Source organism: Colias eurytheme, chromosome 31 (assembly GCF_061535395.1).
Source record: "Colias eurytheme isolate Ceu_HAF_F1 chromosome 31, ilColEury1 Martin Lab GWU primary, whole genome shotgun sequence".
Lineage (NCBI taxonomy): Eukaryota > Metazoa > Arthropoda > Insecta > Lepidoptera > Pieridae > Colias > Colias eurytheme.
Genome location: NC_143010.1, coordinates 2,162,401 through 2,183,112, shown reverse-complemented (window position 1 = coordinate 2,183,112; position 20,712 = coordinate 2,162,401). Strand labels below are relative to the sequence as shown.

The following is a 20,712-nucleotide window of genomic DNA, read 5'->3' as shown; positions in this document are numbered from 1 at the left end:
AATTCCTCACTATTACTTTAAATGTGGCAACATTATTTTACAAAGTGACATTAGCTGCTGTCAGTTTACTTTATCTAATTAAAAATCCGAGTATACATAGTTACAGTTGGTTAAGAGCGCATATTCTATTTAACGCAAGTCAAAAACTCCGCGATCTATTACGATAGATCGCGGCTTGCGCTATCCTTTTACTATGAACAGCATAGGTCCACAGGAGAGCGCCGAGCAACATGTCCTCTCTCTGGAAAGGCTCGCTGCCGACTGATTTTAATCGGGTCGCGCGCAGTGTTTTATAGTACTTTAAAAAAATTTGTAGAAAAATAATAGAGGTACCTTAGTTGATTTTTAAAATTTTATCTTATAAGTAAGACATTCTTTTATTGCAATATGTATAAATTATATTCAATAAAGTCAAATATCTTGGTGAAAATAATCATTTTGTCGACTATAATTTCTAAAAAAATTCACATTGTTCGGATTTTAATTTCGTAAGTTAGGAGTCCAAAATAAAAAAATCTTTTAACTAACTATTTTAATAAGGATTTTTGCAGTTAGTTAAAAATAATTGTGTGTTAGATCTGTCAGCAATTTCAGATATTTTTAGCTTCGAAATTGACACTAAAAGTGAAATCAAGTAATCATCGGCTCAGTTATCTTGATGGTATTCAGAAATACTGTATTAATTGAAAAAAACTCTTAACTAACTACATAGACAATAAAATTTCCTAAAATTATTAGTAATTCATATGTTTGTAAGATAAGAGGTTGATGGACAATCTGGTTTGAAAAATCACATATTTGAGCCAAACAGCGCACGGACCGCGTACACGGCCTTAAAGTATAACAATAGGCCAGTCATGGGTTCGATTCCCGATAAAGACTAGCCAGGCATTAAAAACGATATCCTTATAGTTTATACAGTAGTAACATGAATACTAAGAAATCAATCAGTAATACATCTGAAATGCATTGCCAAAATTGGCCAAGATTCAAGAACATACAAAACTGAAATTTTTCACTCGCAACTACACTTAACTAGCTACTAGTTATTATTCTGTGACTTAATAAGAAGCTTTTGTGTAAGTACATATTTAAAAACACAAGTAAACAATTTTACATTTGTGGTACATATTTCGCAATAAAAGGTAGCCTATGTCCTTTCTCGGGTATCAAAATATCTCCATACCAAATTTCATGCAAATTGGTTCAGTAGTTTAGGCGTGATTGAGTAACAGACAGACAGAGTTACTTTCGCATTTATAATATTAGTACGGATTATTACTCATATGCCTAAATATCAACATAAGAAAATATTTACCTACCTATGTAATCTTTTGGAAGTGTTTATGACTTCATATCATATACCTACCTACTGCTTAAAATGATGATGATGATGCTGAAATTATTTTTGTATCTGGGGATAGATAGGGTGCTGGACAGAGTGACAAAGGCTACTTTTACAATCTCAATCCTATGGGAATTTTCTGACCACAGGGGGAAAGCTAGTGTACAATAAATTAGTTTCTCTGTCTACGAATAAAACTCAAAGTATTTGTCTCTGATACTGAACTCATAAGAATAAAAATAAATCAGCAAAGTGCGTGTGGACTCGCGCACCGAGGGCTTCGAACAAACCTATTTTTTATTATGTTGTAACAATTTATGTTTTTAGCAATTTTACTTTTGTTGATAAAATTTATGTTTTAGCAATGGTTTTAGCAATTTTTCCTTTTTCTGTGCTATAAGACATTGCTTTTGACCAAATTTCAAGACTGTGTTCATTGGAAGTACCTTGTAGGTTTTGATTTCTTTGCAAGTAGTTGTGAGTTTTAGAATATGCGGTTTTAATAATTAATTATTGATATTTCTTCTAATTGTGTTGGCATAGAAGTTTGATTTGATTATAGCTTATAGGTATCATAGACCTGAGTTTTTGATGTGAATATCAATTTAATACGAGTAAAAAGGTTGAAAGTTTAAAAATTTTAAAAATATTTTTAATTAAAAATTCATGATTTTCGCAATTATTCCTATATCTGTGTTATAAGACGTCAAGACGTTACATTTTACCAAATTTCATGACTCTGTATACACGAAAACTACTCTGTAGCTGTGATTTCCTTGCAAATGTCGAAATTTGCAAACAATTTCAGGATTTACGGCTGTATCTTTTTATTGCGTTGGCCTATACGTTTGATTTTTTCACAGCATCAAGGGTCTGTGGAGTATTCTATATAAATTTCAGCTTGATACCTCCACGCGTTCCTGAGAAAAAGGGTGTTGACAGACAGACGGACAACAAAGTAATCTTATAAGGGTTCCGTTATTTCCTTTTTTGGTTCGAACCCTAAAAATATATAATGCCAATAATAATATATAATATAGAGCCACCTCTACCAGCATTGAGAAAAATAAAAATCATATATAATTAAAAAACAATTTATTTTCGAAGTGCACAGGAGTAAAAATAAGATGTCATATTTAAAATAAATATACAGAACAATTAATTTCCACTCAGAGTGCTCTTCTTAGAGTTGGAATTTTCAGTTTATTTTTTAACATGCACAGTAATTACCAAATCTTTCTGAAACTTAGAAATAGAGCGTAAATCGTAATGATTAAACTTTTTCATAATAATATAGCAGTAGAAAAGCGATTTTATTATAATAAAATCTAATACAGTTTTGTAGGAAACATAACTTACATCAGTTTAGAACGGTTGAAGCGATTTTCATGGCCATTTTTATTAGAATATCTACATCATATGAAAATTTTACAAGAAATAAAAAATAATTAATAAACTTTATTACAAAATACATACAATAGATGTTTCGTAATAGAGTATTTAAATTCAATGTAAAATACAGAAAATAATAGTCTTTTAAACTAAATTTACATGAAGCTAGTAAAAGCGAAAAATTTTTGGAAGAGAAATATTTTTATTTCAAGTAAATGAAAAAAATACATACATTTTAAATTTTCTTATGAATAAATTACAACTAAAACTTAACATACATTATCAATAATTATTATGTATACTTATAATAATTATAATAAAACAGCAAAAAACCAGTTATTATTCCAAATATTTTCTTTTACCAGACTCAATAAAAAAAATATATCATGGCGTTGAAAAAAATCAATATTATGACAAATTATTAAGAACTTTTAAAAATTCATTAAATACAAACCAAATACATTGTGTTTAGCATTATTTTTTATACATAGATACACATTTTCAATAAGACCTTAACAAATGAAAAGTTCTTTTAGACATTTTCTTTAAAATGTCAACAATCAAGTTTATGAAAAAACCAAACATATGTACATTATTATTCACACATTATAAAGTTCATGTTTAAAAAATATTTAAACAAGCAACACCTTCAACTTTATAAGTAACATGCAATGTATTGCCAACAATGTCAAAATTAAATTCATTATACATGTAAAAACAAAATTCAATCAGAAAAGACGGATCTTTTGAAGTGAAACTTTAGGCGCGTTGAACAATTTCAAGGTCGCGTCATGGCAATACCGTCACGTCATGTAGTAAGGCGACGATTTCTGTATTTTTTTATCTTGGCAAAGAAGTTTCGCTTCGACACGTGTGCTCGACAAACACGCTTTTTTTATTATGTATATATTTAATTAATTTAGTTCATAAAAAAAACTTAACTAACATGCAATGTTGCCAACACTTTCAAAATAATAATACATTTATTAAGGGGAGGCTCCCTAAATTATATGTGAATTTGCATTAATATTCTGAAACAGTCACACATACAATCAAAATGGAACTTTAGTACATGATTTATTGGGTCTTTTTCTTTCGATGTACAAGACAGTTACGTAATTGTAACATTTTCGCTCGATTCATTTTTTATTCAAAAATTATGCCTTTTTTAAGGATTATTACATTTTTTTAAAGATTTACTTGGACTTTATGACTAAAATAAATATTAACAGTAAGAAAATAGAGTTTACTATCGAATCCCAAGATATTTTTTCTCTAGATCAATTATTACTTTAGTTATAAACGAAATAAGGATTGATCAAAGAGCGCACGCGATATTCAACTTTATTACGGCTGTGTTAGCGTACTACCGTAACCGGTCTCTCAGTGCCAGAAATTATGTTAGGGAGCCTCCTCTTAACATAAAAAATCGACTATCCAGATATTTCTGGACAAAAACTCTTTTTTTTAATTGCATCAAAATATAATTCATATAATTTACAATGCAATGCAATATTAGGTTTAGCGAATGTATTGCCAGATCAAATTTCGATAATTGGGCATTTTTTTTACAACTCTAGTTTTGCGACAATTTTTTGAGCAGATTCGTTCAACAAATAATATATTTTTCATATTAAAAGTGAAGTCCCATGTGGGGTAAGGGGCAGGCATTTATACATCTGTTTCACTGATTGATTTTCTTTAGAGACAAGTAGGTGATCAGCCTTCTGTGTCCTACCAGACCAACATTTTTTTTTCTTCGTCTCCACCGGGAATCGAACCCAGGACCCCTCGGTGTTACGCTCATGCGTCAACAGCTGTACCGAGGAGGCGGTCATATTACTTTTTTCTAATTAATATTGGCGTTACGGTGCATTTTCTTCAAACGAATGCTCATTCTAACCCCACTATATCAAATTATTTTAGTGTAAACAGGCGTAGAGCATTCTTTCGTTGTTCTGAGTGCGTTCTAAAAGATTCTATGCAATGTTCTAATACTGAAAAACAATGAATACGCGATTTCGTTTACACTAAAAGATCACGAAAGAATGCTCTAGCTCTATGTTAGTTTGATGTTAATGCACCGTTATGTTATACTGATTTGGAACAAATTTTAATTATACATTAATGCTAGTCAAAATAGATTTTTTTTAATTTTAAACGTCGCAATTTCTCTTTTCGCAATTATTTCCCAATTTTCATATTGAAGTGAATCTTCTTTGGCGCGTTGTGAGTAAAATTTCAATCGCGTCATGGCAATACCGTCACGTCATTGACGAAGATTTTGGTTTTTGCCAAAGAAGTTTCACTTCTTACACGTATGCTCGGCACGTACGCTCTTTTTTATCTATACTAATATTATAAAGCTGAAGAGTTTGTTTGTTTGAACGCGCTTATCTCGGGTACTACTGGTCCGATTTGAAAAATTATTTCACTGTTAGATAACCCATTTATCGAGGAAGGCTATATGCTATATATCATCACGCTAAGACCAACAGCAGCGGAGCCACGCGGGTGAAACCGCGGAGCACAGCTAGTAAAATATATAGAGATATATTTATAACGATTTTCACTCAACAACTTCCATATCACAAACGTTGAACTCAATTTTTAGGGCATTTTCCTGTTTTCCGTCACTTTTCTTGCGGTGAACTTTGTCCACGTGGTTTTTGACGTCACGGGCCCTTCTGAACTCCGCCCCGCATATTGAACAATCCGCTTTAGTTGATCTTTCTTTGTGTACCTGTGTAACAAAATATATTTAAAAAGGGTGAAGTTATATAACTTGCAAAAAATGATGCAATAGGGCTTTTAAAAAATATGATGTTTGTAATCACTACATAGTATAAAACAAAGTCGCTTTCTCTGTCCCTATGTATGCAAAATCTTTAAAACTACGCAACGGATTTTGATGCGGTTTTTTTAATAGATAGAGTGATTCAAAAGGAAGGTTTTAGTATATAATTTATTATGTTTTAGACAAAGCAGGCGAAGCCGCGGTCGGAAAGCTAGTTTGTTAATATAATATTTTTATGACATTCATTTCAATATACATACACACAAAATATCTCTCTTCTTAGCATTAAAAATATAAAAAAAACAACATTTTCATCTATTCTATCCCTAATACACTCGCCATCTTTTCACCATTCTAAAACCTAACCTAGACATCTAAAAGCTATTTTTTCGCATTTATTAAGCGCGTCACACACCCCTGTAGAACCGCCATCCTGTTACAAATGACCCACAAAATTTCGCGTCATTTGTAACAGGATGGCGGTTCTACAGGGGTCTTAGTACGCTATGACAAAAAGAAAAATGATGGTCAGAACGCTGATACCGGATACCTTAAGATACTGTAATATAAAATATAACAGCATCTTAAGATAAAATATTATAGTATCTTCACCGTGTGTCACGCGCTTTAGTGTCATTTGCGTATTATTATTTTGTTAGACGTAACTTTTGATATAGGGTGTATTCCGTTATACACTGCGACCACTGTAAGGTGTGACGTCAATTCAGTATACTGTGAAGCCGTTCCTTTATAGCCGGTAAAATTACCAATTTGTTACTTACCTTGTCTTACAGCGAAACTGAAGATTTTATGAAAGTTTAATCCCAATCACGCATAATATATATATAAAGAATCCGCATATTCACACAATCTCTCAAATAACCGAACATACACAACACACACGCACACTCACAAACACCAACACTTACACACACACACACACACACGCACACACACACACACCCACACAAACTGCATGCCCGAAATGTTATTATTAACCTTATTTAAAAAATCAATTTGTTTCTTATTATTCTGTACTTTATAAAATATGTAAAGTCTACTAGTATATAAGTTAACTAAACAATACTGGCTAAGTCTGGAGAGGAAGGCGTCGATCGTCTCTAGCACAGGTATGTTCCTAGTTGAGGCGATCGTCGTGTCTAATTTGTTTTTGTATTTATGTATTGTTTCGAATTAAACGATTTTTTTTTTAGTTATACTGGTTACGATTTAAAACGGAACGCAATCCAGTATACTGTCAGCCGCATTTTTTGAAGCAGCATTCAAATCAGTGTATTAAAGTTTTCTAGAACATAAAAATAAACTGTTTTGGAGTTCTGTCCAATTAAAAATATTTTAATTAATATTAATTGTAAATTGAATTTATAATATAATAAAAGTAAGTACTTTTTCATAAAAAAGAATAAAAAAGAACTTTCAGCTCGTATTGAACATTTTCAACACAGTCTAATAAAGTTAATTTTTGCAATTCTTCCATTGTTTTATTTATTAATCCAAACTAATTACAGAACTTTAAAATTTTCTGATTAGAAGTAGCTTTGTTTATAAGACGTTAGGCACTCGAGTGGTTTTGACTGATCATATTACTTGCTCTGTGGACTGATCACGTGATCAAAGTACTGCGAGTACCTTACCTCGAAAACGCCAGTGCTCACAGTAGAATATGGCGGCGATTAATGACGTCATAAATTTCCCTAGGGTACTGCGGCAGTATACTGGCAGTCCATAACGGAACGAATTTTTCTACAGTGATAGCACTGTGCAGTGGTTGCAGTGCATAACGGAAGACACCCATAATATTTTCGTGGATGAATAGTTGTCACTATTTCCTGTCAAAACATGCTAGCTGTCGAATACTATAAAATGCCGCGTTCCTTTGATTCGTGGCGCATTCGTACGAACCGTACGTATTCGTACGTTCGGACGTTGTTTATACGACGTTCGACCCAACTACCCTCACTTTGTTAATAGTCGTTGACTTGCTGCGATTTGTTATCAACTACCTACATCAATTAGGTAGCTGTGTAGAATCGCAGTACATTCTTATTACATTCAAACTAATATTTAACCCGGCCTCGCGTGTTATTTCTAACAATATTATTTGTATCTACTTGCCAGGAAAAATAACATTTTTTTTAGATATCGCAAATGGTCAAATAGACGTAACCTAACCTACTACTGTCTTACAAGTTAAAAAAAGTATTTTTTTTTTTCATTTTTTTGTTGCTTTTATCAACTCACTTGCCACAAATGATCCCACTTCTCCCTAAGTGACAGGAACCGCAGCTGACACTGCTGACACTTGAACTTCGGCGACACTTTGTCGTGCATCTGACGGTTGTGTTTCCGTAGAGCGGATTCACTGAAGAATTGCTTGTCGCATTTGATGCAAGTAACCGGCTCCGCGTTTGAGTGGCCCTGAGAATGAATGAATGAATATTCATATCACGAAACTAAAATATCTTCAATAATAAACAAGAAACTTGAGAATTATTTTTAAAGAATAGAAAAATTCGATCACGACGCGGGATTCGAACCCGCGTCTTTCATATAAATCCATTCCATCCCGTGTTCGATTTTTTTCAATTCTTAGTAAAAGTACTCATTTATTTACTTTCTCGAATACTTTAAAAATAAATATCAAATTAAACAAGAAACTTATTTCGGAACCGATAAATATTTTTCGACGATTAAAAAGTGCTTCTAGTAGATATCTTCACTACATAGTATAAAACAAAGTCGCTTTCTCTGTCCCTATGTATGCTTAAATCTTTACAACTACGCAACGGATTTTGATGCGGTTTTTTTAATAGATAGAGTGATTCAAGAGGAACGTTTTAGTATATAATTTATTAGGTTTTAGACAAAGCGGGCGAAGCCACGGGCGGTAAGCTAGCGTTTAATAAACCTTTGAGTTTTGAAGAATATACACACACAAGTAGTTAAAACAAAAAATGTACGAACAATTATTTATTTTTTATGCACTGAACTCAGAATATAAACAAATGGATGAAAAACGTTTATTCTACATTAGTTATGACAGAGATTAAAAATAAATAACATTCTCTTTATTACTGGAAGCAATCTCTTCCAGCAAAACAATTTAACAGACAAATGCATACATTTTGGGCGACTAAAATATGTAAAAAATATGATAAAAAAACATAGAGGTATTATTACTAGAGCGGGCACCACGAACAAAATCTGTGCGACAAGCGTGGCGGTTAGTGAGTCATACACTTTGTAGATATTCTGCCTCTTATTACTTATAAATTAAAACCAATCAATGTAACAAATAAATATTGTTTATCTTATAAAAAAATATGAATAATTGATTAAAACCAATCAATGTAACAAAAAAAAAAATGAGTTTGAGACGATTGACTCTAACTCGTGTTACAAATAGTGTAGTAGCGATGTCCTCTATAGTACGTAGTACATGTAACTCAATGTAAATAAAAATGTATGCGTGTACTAGAGTACACACGTAAGAAGTGAAACTTCTTTATGACCTTAAAAATGTCACGAGTATGGCGTAACGCAAAAATGTCACGCGTACGGCGTAACGCAAAAATGTCACGCGTACGGCGTAACGCAAAAATGTCACGCGTACGGCGTAACGCAAAAATGTCACGCGTACGGCGTAACGCAAAAATGTCACGCGTACGGCGTAACGCATAGACAGCGTAACGCAAAAATGTCACACTAAATTTTTGTCCAACCCCGATAAAGAAGTTTCACTTAAAAAAATAACTATCATGTAAAAAAACCAACATACCTCCAAATGCTTGATCAAGCAGATCTTATTATTAAACTTCTTTCCACAAACATCACATATAACTATCCGGAGATTGTGGACTTTCTTATGTTTCGAGAAATTACTAGAATCACTAAATGTCTTATTGCATAATTCACATTTATACACAGGCAACGACGCGTGATAGCGTAAGTGACTTCGGAAACTGGAAAAAAATGGATTTTTAATACATGTACACAAAGAATTTTTCAAATCGCACCAGTATAGTATGTTTGTTTGTTTGTAATCTCAGGTCCAATTTGAAAAATTATATCCCTGTTAGATTGTCCATTTATCGAGGAAGGCTATAGGCTATATATATATCATCACGTTAAGACCAACAAGAGCGGAACAATGCAGGTAAACCCACAGGGCACAGCTAGTTTTAAATAATAAATAAATATAGCAGGACAATTTTCCTACACGGCACAATCTGATCCCACACTAAGATTTTGCTTGTGTTATGGAAATCATATGGCTGATAAACATACATGTATAATTTTAAATAAATACTTGTATAGATAATTAACATCCAGACACAAAGCATGTTCATCACACAAATATTTGCCTCGGGTGGGAATTGAACCCACGACCTCTGGCTTGGAAGGCAGGGTCACTACCAACCAAGCCAACCGGTCTGTCGACACGGTTTTACACAAGACTATAAAATAGACATAAAATAAAATAGTCTAAAATAAATAGTCATAAAATAAATAAAATAACCATAAAATAGTCACTCACCCTTCAGGTTTCTCAAATTCCTCCCCGCAAATCTGACACTTGAGTTTAGCGTATTTAACCTTATTTTTGAACGCATCGAGTAACAAATGTTCTATATTGTGTCGCATACAATCATTCCGTCTGTTGAAACGACGAAGGCAAACCACACACGACCTGTACTTTGCGGACAGTTGTCTCGCCATTTTATCCGGGTGCGTCAGTATTTCTGGAATACGAGTCATGTTAATGTTAATCGACTTTATTTATTTATTATTTATTTAACACTTTATTGTGCAAGAAACAAAATATACATAAAGGTTACAAAAATAAGATTAAAGAAAGCACAAAGGGCGGCCTTATCACTATGCAGTGATCTCTGCCAGGCAACCATGGGGAGAAAGGCAAAGAAGCGCAAAAAGTTGTAAGACAAAATAAAAACATAATATTTTTAGAATAGGGTAGAAATAATAATAATTTGGAAAATCCAAAAGTGCACGCCTCATAATTTTTTTTAATAATTATTTATTAATTATTATTTTTGTTTATTTAATAACAATTAAACCACATCGAATCAGACCCTGAAAAATGAAAGGGTTCTATTCCTGAGCATACTCAAGCGTAAGAGAAAAAAAAAACTCGATTAGTAAAGTATTTCGGTCGCTATCGTGTTAACAAGAAAAAGGATCCGCACATACAGACACACGGACGTCCAAGACAGAACTTTTTTAAACTGTTTTTTAACTAGTTTAAATAACAAAAATGACATCAAAAATATCATGAACGTTAAAAATAGTGTTTTTTCTTAATATGTGTGTGTACGTATTATCTTACAAGTGCAATGTATGATACATAAAGACATTTTAAGTTTGAAAAATCAGATGTTTTGCGCGAAGTGACAGTAGTACCCACCTCAACGCTTCGCTTATGAGGCGTGCAAAAGAATACAAGACTTTATATGTGATCCAACTAAAAGGCTTATTAGACCTTACTAAATTCAGTCGTCTAAATCAGGATTTCTAATTAGGTTCCTAAATGATTTAGTGGGTCAGTAGCCGTACTTTTTACTAAATTTAGAAACCTACCTTCCTAAATGCGATTGCATTAGTCTGAATTTAGACTGAATCATTTAGACGATTGAATTTAGTAAAGTCTAATAAGCTTTAAATGTTGTTTTGTTTTGAAATATGTTACATACCTATATTTGAAAGAAATGTTCAGTCTATATAATTAAAATAAATTTGAAAATATGTTGCTAAGCGTAAAACTCGACCAATTGGGCTCATTATGTTTTTGTTAAGACACAAGGTAGACATATAACACGAAAAAGGGGCAATAAGGCATAAAAACGTCTAACTGGGGCAGCTTTTTAAATTAATGATTGAGAGATTTTCATGAAAATAAATCGCATTTATAATGCCTATATCTCATTGTCAAATAATGAGTAAAAATACTCAAAATCAAGTCCAGAGCAAAACTCTGCCGGCAGAGTTCTCTAGTAAACGTATACAAAAGACTGAACATTTATTTCAAATATACTACATATTTCAAAACATAACAACACTTATTTATTTCAAAGCATAACTAAACTATTATTCATTTCAAAAAATAACTATGGTAGTCTGTACTATAATAAATTTTGAAATTAAAGATTTTTACGGATTTTAAACGCTATTTATTCATTATATATTTTATCATGCTAGCTGCAAAGTGTGTGAAAAGTCGGGATAAATAATAGTTAAATAATTAAATCGCGTTTTAAATCCGTTATTTTATTTCATTTTTGAATAACTATACTATTGTTGACTAGATATTTTCCGCCCGAGGCTTCGCGTTCTAGTTTCTGTTCCTGTGGGATTCCCAGTATAAAAAGTTGCCTATGTTTTATTCCGGTTTTACAGCTACCTACATACCCATTTCTTTGAAATCGGTTCAGTAGTATTTGCGTGAAAGATTAACAAACATACATCCTCACAAACTTTCGCATTCATTATATTAGTAGGATTTCAAAACGTACCTATAACCCTCCGTACACCAGGCTCATGATCCATCTCTGCCTTAACTTTAACTTCGTTAAACCCCCACTCTTTTATATTCAAGTGTCCCTCCCAATGTTCGAAAAACATTTCACGTTCAACAATCAGTTCACACACTTTACACTTAAACGCACGTTTCACTTTCAACGATCTATAACTAACGAATAAACTGCGCATATGTGTCAACACATGCTGATCCAGCTTTATATGCGAACTGCTTATACAAAAGCATTGAGGACACGCGTGTTTCGGGAACTTGTGAACGGAGAAATGTCTCAGGTACTTTCTGAACGTTGCAAAGCTCGTTTTGCAGGTGGAGCAAGGGTATTTAGTTGTATGTATGTCTGGCCGTGGGAGTCTATATTTTCTCGGACAGTGTTCGCGTTTGTGCACCGCGTATTCTCTGTGTACACCTTTGAAGTGGCACTTTTTGCATTGGTAGCGTCTGAAAGTAAGAAAATATTATTTAGGAGACGTCTATGTATAGTGGGGATAATATAAATAGATATAAGTGAATTCAGCATTTAACAATCTAACTAGCTGTCCGCTTCGTCTAAAATTTAATAAATTATTTACTAAAACCTTCCTCTTGAATCACTGTATCTATTAAAAAAAATCCTACAAATCTGTTGATTAATTTTATCAACTTTGTTTTGTACTACATATGTAGTGACGAGATGAGTAAATTGCATTTGTGCTATTAATGCATTGATGACAATTTAAGAAATGGACCCAAAACATTAAAGCATGTACAAGCGCGAGGAAGAGATTTTCACAGAAATATGTTTTGAATATTTTTTTCAATGAAACAAATGAATACAATACAATAGAAAAGTCTGCTTCCTGTTATTGGAAAATTAATGGAAAAGATTATCCTAAACAGAATGCAAGAACATTTAGCAAAGATAATACCAACTCATCAGTTCGGTTTTAGAGATGGGCACGGCACCGTAGAGCAGGTACATCGGCTGGTGGATGTTATAGGTAGAGCGATGGAAAGTAAAAAATATTGCTGCGCAGTTTTTCTAGATATAAGCCAAGCGTTCGACAAAGTGTGGCATGACGGGCTTCTTTTCAAAATTAAAAAAATGCTCCCACATTCGTTCTTCCCACTACTAAATTCTTACCTGGCTAATAGATGCTACGAAGTTAAATATAATTCTGATATATCAGACATGCATGAAATTAAGTCAGGAGTGCCTCAAGGTAGCATACTTGGTCCCGTACTTTATCTTTTGTACACATCCGATATACCAACTGATCCCAACACCATTACTGCTACTTACGCAGATGATACGGCTATTCTAACTACAAATGAAAACCCTGATACTGCTTCAGTTAAACTACAATATCACCTTACCCGCATCGAAGAGTGGCTTGATAGATGGCGCATGAAGGCTAATACAGATAAATCAGTACAAGTAACTTTCACACTTAGAACGAAAACCTGTCCACCTGTCAAACTTATGAACAAAGAGATCCCACAATCAGATGACGCAAAATATCTGGGAATGCATCTTGACCGTCGTCTTACTTGGCGTTAACATATATGGACCAAACGCAAACAACTAGACTGTAAAGTACGTAGTATGTACTGGCTAATCGGACGTAAGTCAAAGTTGAATGATGCCAGTAAAATGGCTATCTATAAAGCTATTCTGAAACCAATCTGGACTTATGGCATTCAGCTCTGGGGAACAGCCATAGCAATATCGAAATTCTCGAAAGGTTCCAGAATAAAACTATGAGAGCTATGTTCAACATCCCACCATACATTAGCAATAAATGTATGAACTTAGATCTCAACCTGCACACAGTGAAGCAAGAAATAGAACTAAACAGCAAGAAATATCAAGGCAGATTGGGACACCATATAAATAAATTAGCTGCTGAACTGAAGGGGAGGGGGCACTGTGAGATTTTCTCGCCTGAAGAGAAATAGCATACCCGATCTTGCGATAAGATTCGCAGACAAATGATGAGCTTTGCGTCACTGGACGCAAATCTTAGTGTATAAACATATTTACAGATGAAAATCAGAGACCATATTAGATTATTGTTTACATAAACAGATGGCTAAGTTGCAGTATAGAAAAAAAAAAAAATACAATAGAACCCACATCCTCTGAAAATTTTAGATCAAAAACAACTAAATCTCTCTGATATGAGCAATAAAATAATAACTAAAAAGGCGCTACGGTAGTGACATGTTAAAATGTGGCTGATTAGCAAGAATTTACTTCGTCTCTTTTTAGTTATACGATATTTGAATCATGTCATCTCACTTTGACGTCTAAACGTGTGCTCGTTAGTGTGTCGTTTTTGAAAATCAAATGTGTTGGTAATCTATCTACTTATTACGTATCTACCTTTTCACCCGAATCTTCGCCCGCGTATTCAATGAAAAACGTTCCAGTGGGATTTTCGGAATAAAAACTATCCTATGTGTTAATCAAAGTTACCCTCTATGTGTGTGACAAATTTCATGAAAATCGGTTTTACAGTTTTTGTGTAATAAAAAAACATACAGACTTTCGCATTTATAATATAAGTGGGATAGTATTGGATAAAAGTATTATTGTATATTATGTACATATAAATGATTGCAAGTTTAATATATTATAAAAGTAACATACTTTATCTTATCCCCATTATCATTTTCCCCACTCTCGCTATCATTCTCCGAACTACTAGGAGAATCATCTTCCGAGTTAATAGTAAGTATTTCTGCCTGCGGTTCAATAATAATCAAATCGTTTTCACATTCCTCATCTGTTTCTTGTCTAACTTCATTGAAATTCTCAAATACGTCGGATAATAATTCCCAATTATTTTCACATTTACCGTTCATGTCAATCTCATTTATTTCTTGTTTGATATTAATTTCGTTTGTCGGATTTTCTGTTAAATTAACATCTATATGATATATCTTGCGTATATCACTTAGTTTTAAATTGACATCTTGAATTTCGTCCGGTAACGGTTCTTCTTTTATTTTTAAGCTATCATCTTGATATGTTAGCTTTATTTCTATATTTGCAACTGGGTTGGGTATGTTTATACTGTTTGTGACTTCATCAATGGGTATATTAAGTTCTGTAGACGGTATATTTTCTGTCGCTAAATCATTTTGACTTTTTTCAGTATTATTTTCTGTATTAACTGAATTGTTTTGACCAGTTTCTGTGTTTTCTTCTATATTAGTTTCCTTATCTTCATTTACATTATTAATATTCGCGACACTAACCACATTAGTTACTATTGGACACATTTCTGGTTCGACAGAATCTAATTGGACTTCGACTTCCGTTTTAATATTGCTTAAAAGATTTTCAACTGCGTCCAAACATTCTTGTCCAGTTTCAGTATCGTTATCAACTTCCATTTCTTGGGTATCGTCAATCTCTTTTTTAATTTGAACACCTTCTATTATATCATTATTTACATTCGTATGTATGTTTATTTCAATTTCTTTTGGTGTTTCTATATGTTCGGTGATTACTTCATTATTAGGGAGTATATTTTCAGTTAGTTCAATGTTAGGTTGTGTTTCAATTACATCATCACTATTATTACTTGTTGCACTTGCACTTGCATTTACAATTGTAACTTTACCATCTTTCATTATATTATAATGGAATACTTCTGTCTTTTTAGAATCACCTGTAACTAATAAATTGCGGTTTTTAGTTATTTTCTCACATTCAATAGAACGCAAATATGGCTGGTTTAAAGGTTAACTAGTTTACCGCCCGCGGCTTCGCCCGCTTTGTCTAAACCTAATAAATTATATACTAAAACCTTCCCCTTGAATCACTCTATCTATTTAAAAAAAACGCATCAAAATCTGTTGCGTAGTTTTAAAGATTTAAGCATACAAAGGGACATAGGGACAGAGAAAGCGACTTTGTTTTACACTATGTAGTGATAGTGAAGGTATATACTTACATACAGTTACAAAAAAAAAATCAAATTTTTAAATTTATTTGTAAGAACTGTAATATTATGTTATTTCCAAGTTTTTGCAATGAAAACTTTAATTAAACCTCATAAACAAGAAATTAAAATCTTAATACATATATATAAATCTCGTGTCACAATGTTTGTCCTCAATGGACTCCTAAACCACTTAACCGATTATAATAAAATTCGCACACCATGTGCAGTTCGATCCAACTTGAGAGATAGGATAGTTAAAACATGTACCACGGGCAAAGCCGGGGCCGACCACTAGTTTATTTATAAAATGGATACTTACTTATATTCAGTGTGGGTATTGGATTTACTTTAGCAGGTTGGTTAGAATTTTTCTCAAAAAAGGTCTTCGGAACAAACAGCTGCAAAATAAAATAAATTAATAAACATCAGTCACCTTTGAGTTTTATATATATATAGATTATTAAACTAGTACTGCTCCTATGATCAGAACTTTTTATAAGTAACTAGCTGTGTATCCCGGCTTCACCTATACACTATCGAAACCAACTTAAAAAATCTTTTTAGGCTCATGCACAACGCTTTGCTGAAGATGTTGTATAGTTTACGATTATATAAAGAACATATAGACAAACATTCATTTTTATATGTATTAAAAAAATCAACTTACAAATTCATGAGGCACATAACCACCACTCGTCATTCCATGTATTTCCTCAGAATGCGGGGACAGTCTCGTCGGATCGAAATACACTGGTTTTGGACACATTAAACATTTATACAGTAATAAATAATTGGACGTATGCTTCGTCATATGTACCGGCAGCATGCATCCTTTGAACACACGTTTTGAACAAATTTTGCAGATCTGCGGATGCCTCGAAACGACTTTTTTGTGTAACGCTAGAAGGGGTCTCGAATGAAATAATTTGTTACAGTGTATACATAGTATGTTCGGCACTTTACCAGGACATGCGTGGTTGTAATCTACCACATTCTCTTGACACTCTGTACAAAACACTAGAGACCACGCTATGGGCAGATCCGTTCGTACTGAATGCCTCAATACCATATGATCGAGCAGGCTTTCTTCCTGAAAGTAATATCTAGGACACAGATGACATTTGTACATCTTTTTTGCGTTCTGAAACACCTTTATTTGCTTCGCTTTGAACGCGGCACAGTACCACTGGTGTTCTGCTAACTTGAGACAAGAGAAAAGGTCCTTCGAGCATCCAGCACATTTTTTTGGCTTATTATGTTTGCTACCGGGCTGTCCACATCTCCAACATTTAGTACCTGGGTCTATAAACCTTTTGTCCATCTTTTGGTATGCTACAATGTTACATTCCACACAGGTTGAAATTTCAAGACCGATCCGGAATGTTTTGAATGCATGCACGTATATATGATTGCGAAATTCGCTCAAATGCCACCAAGCTAGATTGCAAATATAGCATTTGTATATGAGCGGTGGTTCTCGCAAGTCGGAGGCTAATGAGAACCAATCTCTCCATCGAGTCAACGCCTTCTCGAAGGCGAGTTCATGATTACTCTTAACATGTGGTGCAGGCGGTGGCTTGCAGTTATTTACCACCTCGATGTGGAGTATTTTTTCAGCTTTGCATGTACTGTTTTCAATGAAGTTATGGGATGCTCTCAATACGTTAACAAGGTTTAGGTTGTGGACATCTGCCTCTATGTCTACTTCGTCATCTGAACTGTCAAGCTCGACTACATCTGCGTTGGTTTCATCACACTCCTCGACTTCCACCTTGATCGAGAACTGTGGTTGTGCCTGTTGTTTTGATGTACTTCCCTTATCACCTCTAATTCTAGCGAGTGTTTGTTCCACTTCATACTGAAAAAAGAAACAAATAGATAAATGTATTTTTTATTTCAGCACATTTTTCGCATACAGCTCAATCTGATCCCATACTAAGCTTTCGCTCGTGTTATGGAAACTAAATGGCTGATAAACATACATAGTTTTAAAGATTAAAGCATACATAGCGACGGACAGACAGCAACTTTGTTTTACACTATATTGAATAACTTGGAGGGTAGAATTTAAAAAATTTATATTTTATTTTTTTAATTGTTAATTTTAAATTAATCTTATAACTATAAATAAGAAATATAGATGCAATAAAAAAAATTATGTACATATGTCAAAAGAATAAATAAACCTATTTTCATCGACACACTTCTACTAGTTTCTTCACCTGTAAGTTTGTTCATTAGTGATTCCTTTAAACTCAATTTCTATACATTGAAGAGATTTAATTCAAACATTTTTACAGTACGATTCACGAAAGATGACCACAAATGGCGGTCGTCTGCACACATTCACTCATGAAGAAAAGACATAAGACAAAATAATACTAAAATGTTGGTTAAATAATTTATTTTTTATTTATTTAAAATTAAATCCTCCGCCTTAAAATTAAATCAAGCGCCTCACCTTGCACCTCCATAGGGACCTAAAATATGCCTTCTGCGCCATGGTCATCTTTCGTGAATCTTACTGTACTTTAATTAATGATCAATGACAAATACCATACTTTCTTGAGATTTTAGTAATCAACAAATAAAAATAAATAAGCATGCTTTTTTTTTAAATACCTATACATATTTATTATTTCAAACTTATTTAATTTATGTTTGTTCATTGTTTACATTGTTAATAGATTTATGAATAAGGTATTTAAACACATGGAGAAACTAAAAACAAAACTAAAATACCGATTAATCGAGAAGAATTTATCAAGATATATTAGACTTAGAAACAAGAAAGATTTTTTCAAACAACTATGGAATATACATACTACTTTCCGCCCACAGCTTCGCCCCCGTTTTCAAAGAAAAACCCGCCTAGTTCCCGTTCCCGTGGGATTTCCGGCATAAAACCTATCCTTTGTGTTAGTCTAAGTTACCCTCTATATGTGTGCTAAATTTCATTGTAATCAGTTGCGCAGTATTTACGTGAAAGAGTAACAAACATACACATACACATCCATCCTCAAAAACTTTCGCATTTATAATATTAGTAGGATTAACATGATCCAATTAGCTTCGTCTCTATGTTTGTATGTAACCTCTCCTCTCCTCTAGACACAGTTTTGATTCACTTTATAGTTTTACTAGCTGTGCCCAGCAGTTTCACCCACATTGCTCCGCTCCTGTTGGTCTTAGCGCGATGATATATGCCTATAGCCTTCCTCAGTGAATATCTAACACCAAAAGAATTTTTCAAATCGGACCAGTAGTTCCCGAGATTAGCGCGTTCAAACAAACAAACTCTTCAGCTTTATAATATTAGTATAGATACGGACAGATGTAATTCAAGCTTTGCACATATCTATCAAGGTTATGTGACAATACAATAATTTTATGAATTTATTTTAGTTAAACTATAAAATATTGTTATATTAATGAGTGCAAATATCATCTTATATATAAAATTCTCGTGTCACAATGTTAGTCTGCATACTCCTCCGAAACGGGTGGACCGATTCTCATGAAATTTTCTGTGCATATCGGGTAAGTCTGAGAATCGGCCAACATCTATTTTTCATATGTACCACGGGCGAAGCCGGGGCGGACCGCTAGTAATTTATATATCTTAATCTATAGTTTGTGAGATAATTCTGTTTTTTAAATAAACATAGTTCACAAAATGAACCTCAAAATTGCATACATTTTCGATACAATTAATAAATTTGGCATCTGAAAAGTAGGTACTATCAATGCTTGTAATAAAAACATACCTACATAACATTATTTTATTTTTAAGAATTATAATATATTATAATTAATTAGTGTAATAGAGAATTATGAAAGCTTCATCTTATTTAATAATTCAGATTCTACAGTGCGAATTTCAAACAAAATTAATAAAATAAGGAAACTTTAATAATTTAACGATAATTTCATAGTATTATGATAGGTTAATTACCACTCTAAATAAGACGTAGGTATTTATAAAAAATCAATATTAATATTTCTACCCTCACACCAAAAATATTTCGAACCAATTGAATCATGAATGAGATATGAATATAGAAGAAATAATAAGTAGGTATGTATTGTTATCCTTCTAAATAAATAGCTGATAATATTGTGTCAAGATTACTTTCATTTAGCAAGATGGAGGTATCTACCTGCAATTCTTTTAATTCATCGTCAGAATCAGGACATTCCCTCGGTACCAGCTTTGCTTTCCTACTTCTTGTTTTTTCGGATTTATCCATTTTACAATAAGTAACACAACACGCACTATTCACATATATTTACATTATCAAACACAACTTTTACGAGTTTACAAAAACGTGAAGTAGGTAGCTCACTAATGAAATGTATAAACCAACTTATTCATAATTTAATATACCACTTGTTAACAATATCTTTGTCTCTTTTAAACCCTTGTTATTAGAGAAAGACCACATGCTTAACGGCTTCGCAATCATGACATTTTACTTTAGTAGTATTATATTTCATGTCAGACCGTCGAAGGTAGTCGTAAGAGACTCGTTTAGAAATGTATTGTAGCTTTTTGTTTTATTGGAAATGTTTATTATTTAGTTTTCTCCTCGATTTTTTATATTTAGTATTTATTATTGTTTGTGAGGACTTAAATTGACATGAAATGTTTTCCCTAGGCTAGATATGT

The 20,712-nt window shown here is 33.0% G+C and overlaps 1 protein-coding gene and 1 long non-coding RNA gene across 2 annotated transcripts in view; both read right to left on the bottom strand.

The window, feature by feature from the left end:
• Positions 1 to 20,712, bottom strand: part of LOC149895407 (uncharacterized) — a 270,965-nt gene that overhangs the window by 125,296 nt on the left and 124,957 nt on the right. The gene's annotated exons all lie outside the window — the stretch shown is intronic.
• Positions 4,888 to 20,381, bottom strand: LOC149895416 (uncharacterized). The gene is made up of 9 exons (XM_090118930.1): positions 20,204 to 20,381; positions 16,711 to 17,901; positions 16,363 to 16,441; positions 14,741 to 15,773; positions 12,086 to 12,549; positions 10,093 to 10,297; positions 9,334 to 9,517; positions 7,797 to 7,973; positions 4,888 to 5,480 (listed from the first exon to the last, which is right to left on the bottom strand). The coding sequence occupies exons 1-9, from the start codon at positions 20,291 to 20,293 to the stop codon at positions 5,307 to 5,309; spliced, it is 3,597 nt and encodes a 1,198-aa protein (XP_089975056.1). The 5' UTR covers positions 20,294 to 20,381; the 3' UTR covers positions 4,888 to 5,306.

Excerpts from the sequence above, each read along its gene's own strand:
- LOC149895416 (XM_090118930.1), bottom strand. The coding sequence starts at position 20,293 with ATGGATAAATCCGAAAAAACAAGAAGTAGGAAAGCAAAGCTGGTACCG. Across the intron at positions 9,518-10,092 it reads GAATTTGAGAAACCTGAAGG|TTTCCGAAGTCACTTACGCT; the intron begins GTGAGTGACTAT and ends ATTTTTTTCCAG. Across the intron at positions 5,481-7,796 it reads AGTGGGATCATTTGTGGCAA|GTACACAAAGAAAGATCAAC; the intron begins GTGAGTTGATAA and ends TTTGTTACACAG.